Source organism: Archocentrus centrarchus, chromosome 13 (assembly GCF_007364275.1).
Source record: "Archocentrus centrarchus isolate MPI-CPG fArcCen1 chromosome 13, fArcCen1, whole genome shotgun sequence".
Classification (NCBI taxonomy): Eukaryota; Metazoa; Chordata; class Actinopteri; order Cichliformes; family Cichlidae; genus Archocentrus; species Archocentrus centrarchus.
Window position 1 is genome coordinate 30,397,084 of NC_044358.1, and position 13,058 is coordinate 30,410,141.

At 38.4% G+C, this 13,058-nt stretch overlaps 1 protein-coding gene across 2 annotated transcripts; it reads left to right on the plus strand.

Annotated features, from left to right (window-relative positions):
• Positions 1-2,586: 2,586 nt before the first annotated feature.
• On the plus strand, positions 2,587-10,240 carry LOC115790810 (T-lymphocyte activation antigen CD86). Of its 2 annotated transcripts, none has more exons than XM_030744768.1 (8): positions 2,587-2,648; positions 4,806-4,834; positions 5,659-5,729; positions 6,671-6,967; positions 7,287-7,574; positions 8,527-8,631; positions 8,718-8,761; positions 8,892-10,240. In XM_030744768.1, the coding sequence occupies exons 1-7, from the start codon at positions 2,643-2,645 to the stop codon at positions 8,759-8,761; spliced, it is 840 nt and encodes a 279-aa protein (XP_030600628.1). In that variant the 5' UTR covers positions 2,587-2,642; the 3' UTR covers positions 8,892-10,240. The 2 variants fall into 2 exon arrangements, with proteins under 2 accessions (XP_030600628.1, XP_030600627.1); XM_030744767.1 differs by having other exon boundaries at positions 8,718-8,757.
• Positions 10,241-13,058: the final 2,818 nt, after the last annotated feature.

Below are 13,058 nucleotides of genomic sequence, written 5' to 3' on the forward strand. Positions count from 1 at the left end.
CAAGGCAGGAGTCTCCATAGACTATGATGTTTGCAGATGACATTGCGATCTGTAGTGAGAGTAGGGAGCATGTGGAAGAGAGCCTGGAGAGGTGGAGGTATGCTCTGGAGGGAAGAGGCATGAAAGGCAGTAGAAACATGCATGTGTTTGTGTGCACAAGAGAAGTGAAGAAGAAGAGGGTGTAGTGGGCCGAGACAAATATCAGCGGTGAGTGAAAGAGAAGGTTTATGAGATGATGGTGAGACTTGCTATGATGTATGGTTTGGAGATGGTGGCACTGACAAAAAGACAGGAGGCAGAGCTGGAGGTGACAGAGTTAAATATATACTACGGTTTTCATTGGGAATGACCAGAATGGACATGATTAGAAATGAGACCAGAGGGACAGCTCAGGTTGAATGTTTTGGAGACAAAGTTAAAGAGGCAAGTCTGAGATGGTTTGAACATGGCCAGAGGAGCGGTAGTGGGTATACTGGACAAAAGATGCTGAATATGAAGCTGCCAGGCAGGAGAAAAAGAAGACCAGAGCGATTTAATGGGTATAGTGAACGGGGGCATGCAGAGGGTCGGTGTGACAGTAGAGGATGCTACGGATAAAGATGATCTACTTTGGGAGCAATGAAAAGAAGAAGAAGAAGACAGACCTTGACTTGACTTGGTGAACATAATATTTTTGGAGTGCAAACAAATTAAAAACTGCCACAGAGGGGCACATTTACTAGTTACCAGTTGCACAGCTCTGAGCAGGGATTCTTGTAAAATTATTTTTAACTGAGAAATTCAGTATTTATTTCACATTAGGGGAGTTTCAAAATCCCCCCCCCACACATGCTAAGAACTGATTTGTTTAATGTCTCTTTTGGGATGCCTAATCTTAAAGCCTTTCCTCCCACATAGTGCTCAGTGGCCGGCACATTTCTTTTCACCAAGCAAGTAAGACTTAAGTTTCAGTGTAGTGTGTGGGTGTTAAAATCCACACTGCATAATGTCTTGAAATGGAATATAAAAGTTCTAGATTTATCTCACCCTTGATATTAATGTTTTAATTTGTGGAAATAACTGTGGAAAGCCATTACTTTCCACAGTTATTTACACGTGCTTTATACTTTATAGCTTCATTTAAGCGGCTTATGTCGACAGTGATGTGTCATATATTTTAAGTATGCAAACACAGGGAAGAGTCATTTCCAAATACTGCTGTAGTTTTCCCAAATTTTCCCTGGATACGTTTAAAATTTTTCCATCCTCTAAGTTCTTTTGTTATTAATCCCTGCATATTTGCCAGGTACAGTGGATATTTTTTTTTTCTTTCAGTGACTACGTGTACCTGTGAGAAGCTGTTGGCTCATCCAGTGTATTCCCCCTGTATTCCTCACAGACACAGCCACACACTCCCCTTTTTAACTGAGGCCACTATAATCAGCATGTTATGCCCTGAGAAGGTCAATGCAAAGGAAAAGACAAGAAACACTGAAAATGCAGCCATGTGAAAAAAAAGATTTTTATCGAGCTAAAGGTCAGTGGCAGGGAAGATGTTTTCTGTGTAAATATTTGTTGTTCAAATGTTATATTAAATGATAACTTAGAAATGTTTCATACTGGGAAATAAGCAATGATTGTGTCATTGGACACACTGTTATTAAAAAAGAACAGAAGCTCTAGGAAATGTGACAAGAGTACAAAGAACAAAACAATGCGAAACACTGTGTGGTTATGGCAAACCAGCTGTGGGTGTATACTGTACATGTACAACTCTTTGACTGTAATACAGCATCAAAACCACAGAGAAAAGTCCATATAATCACACAGAAAGCCACACAAGTCTTTGTGTTTGTGTGTTAACCAAGACTTCACTACACTTTACACAAAAATCAACTAAATGCCACTTTGGTTGGATAAGCAGAAGAAAATGGATGGATGGAAGTTACACACAAGTAAGTAATGATGAAAAATGCACACTGCGTGTCACACTGTCGTAAGTGGTGGATCTATGGCTCTAAAGTGACTCATCTGTGACAAATCTTTCAAAACGTGAAATGTTTTTGGTAACTGACATATTTGCTTATATCTGTGATGATGTGCGAAAGGGAAGCAAACATTCTTCTTCTATGAATGAGCCTTTGCAACACGTCCCAGCTGCTGTACGAGTAAAACACTTGTCCTCTTTGCTCTACGCATTTTGTCAAATTTGACTGAAATACGCTGATGTGTGTGTGTGTGTGTGTGTGTGTATGTAACTTCAGTTGCCACAACAAATATTTCTTCAGAAGGATTTCTGTCACATGTTGAGTGGAGCGTAAGCGAACAGGGAAGTATCTCAAACCTATTTTATTACCCTGTAACACACGAGCGCGCGCGCACGCAGGCAATCAAAATATTAACGCACACATAAGGCTTGTTGATGCTGCGAAGTGAAACAAGGAGAAACAAACATCAGATGCAGTATTTGTGAGTTATTCTTTGTTACATTTTAAAAGCAGTTCTGAAATCATTTGTTATTAATACATCAGGCAGCTGGCTAACTCTGTGATTTAAATAGAAAGAGGAACTCAGTGGCAAATAGCTCCTCCCCCCACAGACTAATAGTTGAGGAAGACGTGTGTACATTCATTCTTACGGAGAAACACTGAGCACGAAACAGCATGATGGTAAGTCCTTGTTTCTTGCTTCATTTGAAGGTTGATAATGCTACACAATTAAACAATATGTTTAGTGATCCTGAGTGTTACATTCTGCTATGCTGATGTAAGGTCAAAAGAATGTATCAGCCATTAACGTAGGCTGCTGTGTAAACAAATAGACGACGTGTGAGCGCGGCCTAGCAGCGGCGTGTGCAGGCATGTGCCTGTCGGAGTCGTGGATTCAAATGTTTTACAGCTGTTTACCTTGCTTTATTGTAGCTTATGTTGGAAGCAGTAAACATATTAAGTAGGTTTGAGTCGCTTCTGAATACATATCAGGTGTGTATTTAGGCTCCGTAAGACAAAATAGGAAAATAGATTTTTTCTCTTTCTTTTTGTTTTCTTTTTTTTTCTGAAGGACTGAATGTCTGTGACTGTGTAACCTTTCTAGGAAAAGTACCTCAGTGTGAGTCAGTGTCTACACATGACAGAATTGTGATTTGAACACATGTAATTCTGAAAATGAGAACGGAAAGGGAAAGATAAAAATGTATGTTGTCTTTCCTTGAAAAGAAAGTGACAAGCTTCAGCTGTATAGCATTAGAAGATATATATATATATATATATATATATATTATGTGCAGTCCGGTCTGTTCAGTGTCATTCAGACTAAAAAAAAGAAGTCATGAAACTCCTGTTGAATTAATTTGGCTCACTGCGTGGAGCTGGCATGTATTTTTGTTAGGTAAAATAGATTCAAAGGCAAGTATTTATGTGTGAACATAATCCAGCAGGGTGAGCAGTGTTCTCTGAAATCATTGTGTCATGGGAATTCCCATGTAGTGCCAAGCATTGTTGTTTGCCAGTTTTGCACTTATACAAATAGCATTCAAGTTTGGTGATTACTTTTACCACAAAAACCTGTAAATCATTTTATGTAACAGTACATCAAACAAAATGCAATTGCATCAAATAGCTTTCTCTCAAGTTCACAGCGTACTCTCAGATAAGTCACAGGCATAAGGAAATCTCAGCCTCTCTCGAAATGGCCACATCAGGGTCAGATTCTAACTCCTTGATTAAAAAACGAAATCCATCTTCATTAGTATCACTTCCACAGCCGGTTTTGTATCGCTATTCCTGAAACTAAAGAGACCATGTACAGTCCTTTAGGTAATTACTTGACCTTTGGGATTTCCCTCTGTTGTTTTAACTTATGACAATCCCTGCTGCTACAGGGTCAGTGACGATAGGGGTGTTTCCAGTGGGCATCCTCTTTGAAATTGCAGTTGTATTTAAGTGCTTTACTTCAGATATTTACTTACAAGGTGGAGGGATTATGTACTTTTTTTTTTTTTTTTTTTTTTTTTAGGTGTGATACAGTCTGTTTGTCAGTTTCAGCTTTATTTTGATTTAACCTATTATACCATATCCCATAACTGAAACAAGCCAGATTTAATTTTCCAAGTGGGATTTTCCTGAGATTTCTGGTCACTGCCAGGGGAAAAAAAAACCACTCATGAATAGTTTTAGAGACAATTTCAAGTGAAACTAGCTTTTACAAAACTGATTTTTACATACTTACCACAAAGTACAAGTATAGTATGTATGAATATATGAGATTATGTGGTCAGCATTTGGTTTCTATGATACCAAACACAGTAAACGAAAATTAAACGCTGTTTTGGTACAGGAATACACCCTTTTCAACCAGGCTGTCTTTTATACAGACTGGGACTTTCCTTTTTATCTCTTGTGTACTGAAAACTATTTGGGTCTGTCATTTCAGGATGAGACAAGCTGTTTTTCCCCCCTTAAACATGACTGTGAAGAGCCAGTGAAATGGGTCAAATAAGAAGACAATAAATGTCATTTTTCCATAATAATTTTTATACCCCGCATCACATTTAAGATGATGTGGATTTTGGTGGCTTGTGGTGCTGGGTATTTGTGTCTGATATACCCCCAAGAGATGGACATTTTCCCAATCTGACAGAATTAAAATGTGTAGACTTAATAATATTTTAATAAAATCAGTTATTCTCCTGCAAATGGCAAATTATAAATACAAATGATGAGAAATCACTGCATCAAGACAGTGTTATGCTCTAACACTAATTGTTGTAAATCAAAACAATTGATGAAACTTATCACAGAGAGTAACTTGTTTGTCTTTTTTATCAGGCATCAACCTGGAGACAACATTGTTTTCTGTAAGTAATGCTCCATTTCCTGTTCATGATTTCAGCAGAAAACAATCTGTCATTCATAGCTGCCATTATAATTTGGTCAGGCACCTGTGTTTGGTGACAGCATTAGCTTTCTGATTCTGATTATAAACAACGTGACCTCAGAGTCAGTCATCAGTTACTTTGTATGTGGTTGGGGCAGTTTTGCTGCTGTAACAACTAATCATTTGTTTCCGGTAGCAAAGATTGCTATGATCCATTTCCATGTGTCATTGTCATTATGGGACTTGTCGACTCCATTTATAAAAAAAAAAAAAAAGCATTCTTACTGTTAAGTCAACCACAAAAGATTACCAGGAAATAACTGCAACTATTATTTAATTTTGAAATGTCATTTTCTGGAATTCTTATTTAAAAAAGCATTTCCAGCTACAGTACCAGTCAAACATTTGGACACACTCACCCATTCACATGATCGCTCTTGTTCCTTAAATAGAATTGGGTAATTCTGTTCTAGGCCTGGAAGCTCTCATTTGAGCTTACGGATCCAGAAATGAAATTTGAGGCTAAGTGAAAATTGGAATGATCATTTTGGCTTTAAAAAGTTGGTAATAGAAGAGAGCAAATCTAGCCTGATTTAATGATTTGCGCTTTTGATCAATGTCTGGCTCCAGATGTTGTTTACTGAACCATCTTGGTCAATTCTTGGTTTTATCTTAAGTGGTTGACTATAAGCTATCTTTAAGCACAGAGGCAAAAAAAAAAATGGTTCTAGATCTCTGTATGTCACTTTAATGATTTGGCATGACTTAGATAACTATTTAATTTTCTCTTTTCTGTTTTCCTAGAACTCAAAGGCTTCCCCTCGGTCTGGTGCCATATCTGGTTTTGACTTTGACCACCGTTTTTTATGGTAGAGGTGAGCAGTTTCGTAAGCAGTACTTGTTCATTGTGGTTAAACTGTGAAAGTAGTTGTTTGTTAAAATGATTTACATGACCAAGAATGTGTGTCAGGATTACACTTGGTTGCACATGAATGGTGCAGTGCTTGGGGAAGGAAACAATAAATGTCATCCAATTCAGATTTACTGAACTTTTGATTTTCTTTTGCCTTCATGGTTTGGTTGCGAAAAAGCTAAGCTTTTCATGACATATACTTCTTTACTTTCTTACCAAGAAGTGAATGAGCAGATCAACGATAGTCACACATCTCTGTGACGAATAGGAAGCTGCCACCCACATGGGCAGAAACCATGACCATAACCAGACTAGCCATTACAGTAGCATCCTATGCTACCACAAGCTAAAAGGTGGCTGGTTGTAGCTTCACATAAGTGTTGAATGTTTCTTCTCATCTAACTCTCGCCAAGAAAGCAGTTAACCATGTTTTCCAAACAATTTTCCAGATTTCCCGTCTTAGGTCCATGTCCTTTAATGACACTGTTTCAGTTTCTAGCTTTTCCAGCCTTCAGACGAAATTTGAGACAAAAGTGATTACCAGAGAAATCGGAATATTGATCAAGCTAATGCCATAGATGTCATAGGAGTCAAAAACACTCACATCTAGACAGTCAAAACAGGAAAAATGTATAGTTCCCTCCATGTATTCTGTACAAAAAGGAAAGAGAAAAGAGCATAAGAAGAACTGAAATTAGCTTACTGCGTCATGCAGTGGAACTCTATAAGAACTTAAATTAAACCGGATGGAAACAGATGCCTGCCCAAAGCTTAGAATAGAAACTGTTTGCTCAGATGTATTGCTTAATAGTGTTTTTGTTCCATTCATTTCAGCCTTTAAACATTTTGTTTAATAAAAGTTACACCAATACACTCTAAAACCTGCTTACTTTATTTTTACAGGAAGTGCTGCTCATCTCACAAGGGAGGTCGGTGGGAATGTGACCTTTCACTGCCCTGTTAACCGCCAAAGGGCCACTGACTTTGTTTACCTCCAACGAGGCGAGCAATTTGTTAACGGCTTCTATGATTCAAAAGAGAAACTAACAAACACGTGGACGAACACGAAGTTCGATCGCGAAAATTCAACTGTGTTCATGTACAACCTAAACCTCAATCACAGTGGGACATACAGCTGTCATATTCGGTACAAGGACCAATCGGAAATTGTCGAATCCACCATCATCCTCACTGTCACAGGTATTTATGTGTTCGATTTCATTTTCAAAGTTTTAGGTTGTTAGCTTTTCTTCATGCAAATCTCATGAAGCTCATTTCTATAAGACCATCGTTGTGACTAGACTTTTAGGATGCAGCGTTACAATTGTTTAAAATATGTGCATAATAATAGCTTTAACGACAAAATTAAAAGGTGTTGTCTTTGCTTATATTGATAGATGCAATTTGTTTAGATTGTAGATGATTGCAAAAAAAAAAAATCATATGGCGAGGACTTTTTCTCTTTGTTGTACATGTTGGAAACAGCAGGCTGAAATCACTTTTTCTAACTTTCTTCTAGCAAAGTACAGCAAACCTACAGTCACTTCAGTCTGCAGGGAGAAGAATGTGCAGTTCTGCCATGTGACCTGTAGCTCATACAGTGGATCCCCAAAAACCCAAATGATAGTGCAGGCTGTTGTTGGGAATACCAGCAGTCAAATATGGGCAAATGTGGTGAGAAACGAAGTTTACAATTCAAGTTCCATGCTGTTTGACAGCTTCAGCACTGCGTACTATAACTGCTCCAGCGAGGAGATAAAGTTCAGCTGCTCCGTGGGCAACGTCACTTCAGATGAGTTCACAGTCTGTAAGTAACCTATTCAACTCAGAAAAAGAATAGACAATTAGTTCTTTATTAAAGTAGTTCCCACACTGTCAACCACTGGACAAGTTTTGGGAAGTTTGAAAGCTGGTGGAAATCTCTGGCATATGTCTCTTTATTGTCTTCTTTTAGAGAAACATGCGGGGGACCTTTTTTTTTTTTCTTCTCATAATGTCGGTGTTGGAGTGGTTTTTGTGTTTTTGTGATTTTTTTTTTTTTTTTTTTTTAAAGCTTATACGAGGCTAAGAGGTTACATTCAAACCACCTACCTTTTGAGGATGCAGAATATTTAATTATAGTGATCTTTTGTGCTCATACTTCGTTTTTCAAGAAGACAAATAAAAGTAACCTTGAGTAGCACAGCATTCCCAGCAGAAACAAACTCAAACTATTGCCAATGCTGACTTGATAAAGTTGCGTGGTGGAGTTTGGCTGGTATTTGCTCTTAAAATGAAGTAATATACAAGTTTAAATTTTGTTTGAGCCTACTATAGTGTGCATTTGTTAACAGTGCAACAGAGTGGGTGTGTTGGGGAAGTTCCAGATTTTTAGAGGTTTACAGTAATATTATGCATCATGTTCTGACATATTAAATTGTTATAAATATTCCCTCATGTTTCCCGATCAGTTGAGTTGGTGGTGTGTAATTTACCTTCATGTTAGAATAGTGACACTGTGACACTATGAGTACAGTGGGTTGCTGGGCATGACTGTCACAGTGATGCTCTGCCCAATGTAAAAAGGATTTGCTGTTGCGCTAAAAACTTGCTAAAATCACAAATAATTCCATTTTAAATGAACTGCAGAGGAAATATAGTGTAATATTGCTTTTCTGTGTGGACAGAGTGTGGGTAACTGAACAGTGCCCTTTTTTTTTTTTTTTTTTTTTTTTTTTTAATAATTTTGATTCTGATACACATTTGCTCTCATTTGACAGGTGTTCCTCAGAGACCAAACAACACTCCTGTGATGGCAGCAGCCATTTGCATCGTGGTCGTGGTGATCGTGATTGTAGTAATTCTGTGTTGCAGAAGACGGGCAGGTAAGGACAGAGATGACACACATTTGCACAACTACAGGAACATAAAGTGTGCAAAAACTCACAGCAGGCTCTCTTCTGTTTGTCAGGAGTCAATGGTAGACGAGCGAGAGTGCCTACAAATGATGAGTAAGTAAGTGTTTAATTTGCCATATTAATTTAGTCATAATACTTTGAATACAAAGTAATCAAAAAGTAGTCAAATGTGGTTTTGCTTTACTGTTTTTGCCTTATTCTTTCCTTCTGTGGTTCATTTCATCCAGGGTGGAAATAGCCACAATAAAAGAAGCTGCTTGAGGGGGGTGAACCAGCGAAGAAGAACATTAAATGTTCTAGCATCTAGAACCGCAGTTACTGACACATGAGGTGTCATTTTGCACACGGTGACTAAGTGGTTCCACACAAACTAGGAATGACCTCACAAGATCTCACAAGAGTGAGTGACCCACCGGGGACTGTGTGATATGACCAATTCCCACTTGACTTTTAAGTGTTTGAGGAAGTATCATGTCCTTTTTACTGGTGGATTAAAGTGCGTCACCAAAGTGAGAATGGCTTACTTCACAAAAAACAAAAGACTTTTCCAGCGGTGTGCGGTTAGACTGTTGTTGCATACTGGAAATCTCTCACAGGCACACCTCCTTACACTGTGTGAAGTAAGACGAAAAGCAGGACGTTAGAGAAAATATACATAAGTGTACTTATACTATGTATATGTGTACTTTATTATTACACCAACCTTGATGATCAGAAACTGGTGCACTTGCTACAAAGATCACTTTTGGACTATGAGTCATCTTTGTGACTAAGACAAAAAAAAAATATATATATATATATATTCATTGCTGCACTTTAAAATCCCCTTTTGTAAGTTTGTTCAGTAGCCCAGTTTTAATGTTTTTTTTTTTATTTTTATTTTTTACTATTTCTAGAAAGTAATGTAATTGTATATTTTTATTTTAATAAACAAACTAGAAATATCCACAGTCATCTTAGTATTGTAGTTTTTTTATTGTTTTATAGAATGGTACTACAATAGTGTCAGAAGTAATAAGTGGAACACACTGTGAAAAAAAAAAAATCTGAATGAAAGAAAGCTGGATGTTGGGATATTGCTTGCACATTAACTTGTTAACTGCATGTATTCAAGCGAAATCCTTGTGTACTGTACAGTAAGTTCCAGTATTCCCAGATTCCCTTGTAAGGTGCAATATTGAATACAAGGGAAACATGTTTTTCTGTCCTTTAATTAAACGACCGTTAAACGGTCCCTAGTGGGGGGATATTCGGTCTTCTCCCAAACTCTGACATTTTCTCAGGTGACTGTTCTCAGGTTACCACAGGTAACCTTTTGTATGCTATTAAGCAAAATATTTATTTCAATCTTTTACTTCCTTGTTGATATTTATCAGTAAAAATGTTTGTGCTGTTTACACAATTTTTGGTAAGGAGACTGTCTGTTATTCCCCCTTCCCCAAAATTACCAAAAATTCTCTAACAGGTGTTTTCATTTCCTAAATTTAAATGAATCACTCTGGTCTAATAGCTAATGTATTTTTTTTGTGTGTTCTCATTTTTGTTTTTAGCATTTCAAATTCTGTCTGTATCCTCTTTCAATCAATAAAAATTATGTAATTTAACAATTTGTGGGAAGAATTGCACACACATACTTTGCTACACCCATTGCAGTAGATGGGATCAAAAGGGGAAAAAAAAGTAAATGAGCTGTCTTCAGCTGCAATACAGTCCACCTGCCACTAGATGTAGTACAAGCACCACAAAGCTGAGCTGACTCGTTGCTGTGCATGACTGCTGTACTAGTTAGGTTGGTGTGCACTAGTGCATTTGAAAATTATAGTGAAAAGCCTCGTTCATGAGACTAAGCACTCCTGTCATAAAATAGCCTGCAAAAGAAACTTAACTACCTTCTATCTGAGAAGGAAACAATGTTTACTGTGTAATCAGTCTGCACTACCCTTCCCAGTACAAGACTGTAGAGTAGATGAGATATAAGGCAAATTACTAATCTAGTCTGTTTTTGAGTGAGGAGACACCAGTGGCTATGTTATACTGTACACATCACAGTGAACTGTCTTTTTTGTGTGTGTGTGTGTGTATATACACCACTGGACACACAAGTTACGCCTTGCTAGTACCAGGTTAGACCGCTTTGTGCTTTCAGAACTCAGAAAATTGTTTGTAGCACAGATTCAGCAACATTCCTCAGAGATTTTGGTCCATATTGGCATGATATCATCACACAGTTGCTGCAGATTTGTCACCTGCACATATAAGATGTGAATCTCCCGTTACACCATCTGGAAGGTACTCTATTAGTCTGAGATCTGGTGACTGGTTGATGCGTTGTGCATTCAGAGATGCTCTTCTGCATACCTTGGTTGTAATGAGAGGTTATCTGAGTTACTGTTGCCTTCCCATTGGCTCGAAGCAGTCCATTCTCCTCTGACCTATGGCATCAACAAGGCATTTTCTCCCCAGAGAACTGCTGCCCACAGGATATTTTCTCTCTCTCTCTTTTTTTTTTTTTTGATCAGACTGTAAGAAACCCTAGAGATGGTTGGGAGGGAAAATCCCAGTAAATCAGTAGTTTCTGAAACACTCAGACCAGCTTGTGTGGCAGCAAAAACAATGCCACATTCAACATCACTTAAATCACCTTCCCCATTCTTTCAGAAGTCACCTTCCTCATTATGCTCGAACTTCAGTACGTCATCTTGACCATGTCTACATGCCTAAATGCACTGAGATATTTGCATCAACAAGCAGTTAAACAGACATACCTAATAAAGTTTCCAGCTAGTGTATTTCTGCCTCTTCGTGCTCATTTTTACATTTTATTGCCCCATTATCTTTCTCCACACACAGGTTTTCTCTCACTTTTTCTCTGCTTTATTATGAGCCACTGTGACAGGCTGTCAGTCCACATCTCTGCCCTGTGTTTACATTGTGCAGCAGAGCAGCACCAAGCTGGCTGCGCTTCAGGAATGTAACCCCAAGGTCCGTGCCTTCCTTCTCCTGTTTTCCATTTTCTCCCCACTAACTTTTCCAACTTTTTCCTTCCATTGCTTTATTTTTTTATTCCCTCTTTGCATAGACTTATCCCTTTCTCCAGAGTTTCCTTCCATCTTTTTCCAGTCATTACTCTCCTACTCCCATCCTCTCAGAAACATCCTTTCCTCTCCCCACCCCTCCCTTCCTCTCCTACTACCACCTTGCTCTTCTCTTTCCTTTATACACCCGTTCTCCTTTCTCTACTCCAAGCCTCCGCTCCCTTTCTCACTCACATTTTTCTGTCCCCCTTTTTAAAATTCAGAGCATTGTCCCGGCTCACTCACACCCCCTTTTCTCTGTCATCATCCCCTCGCCTCCCACTCCGCCCCATCTCTCTGTCCTCCCTCCTCTCATTCCTCTCCTGTCTAACCCAAACAAACCAGGGAGGACCTTCCTCTCTGGTGATTGTAAGAGAAACACACCACATGTCAGAGTTGGTTTAAACATAAACATTAGTCAATTTGAAGTACTGGAAAAGAATACGAGGCACTTAAGTTCAGCATGAAATAAAATTACTATTTTATCCTAAAACCAACCACTGAATAGACAACAATTAGAAAACAATATGTCTTGGTGTATATAGGAAAAAGTTTATTCCCTTTTCCATTGTTTTGTTTAATGAACAAAAACCTCTGAATAGTACAACTTACTGGTCTACAAGGAACACAAACAATCCGGTTTCCCCTTTGTTTAAAAAACATTTGAGAAAGCACGATTTAAAGTCTTTATGGACACATTAAGAGTCAGAGGAGTTATGTTCATCATAAAGAATCTAAGCAGACTTTTGTGTTTTTCCAGTGACGCAGCAGAGCATGTAATCGGCTGCTTAATGGAGAATGCTCTCAGTCAAACCACAGCCCTGTGGCATTTCTCAGCAAGTGGTTTGTGACCTCTGCCACACTGTTCGGTGTGGGATTTATAATCAGATTATACTAGTTATGAAAGTCAACTAGATTAGCTTTAGTGCGGAGAGCTGGAGCACAAAGGCATTGATTCACAGCGGGAGAGGGGAGCTGATCAGCTAGAGGGGGAGTGGTAACTTTTCCAAAATGAGAGTGAGTGAGAGTGTGGAGTGTAGCAATGCAAACAATGCAGAAAAGGTCTGACACCTTAACTCTGCTCAGACATGTGTTAGCTGGTACAGTGTGGCACAGTAGTCCAGTAATGTAATAAATGTAGGCTGTACAAATGGTAATAGACTTAGTAGTCAGTCAATCAGTCTGTAATCTGTTTAGATGTTGTGCTTTCTGTGTTAAGTGTTACTTTTAGTTCATATTTTTACATGCCAGATCCAACCCCAATTCCAAGAAATTTGGAATGTTGTGTAAAATGTAAATAACAACAGAATGCAATGATAT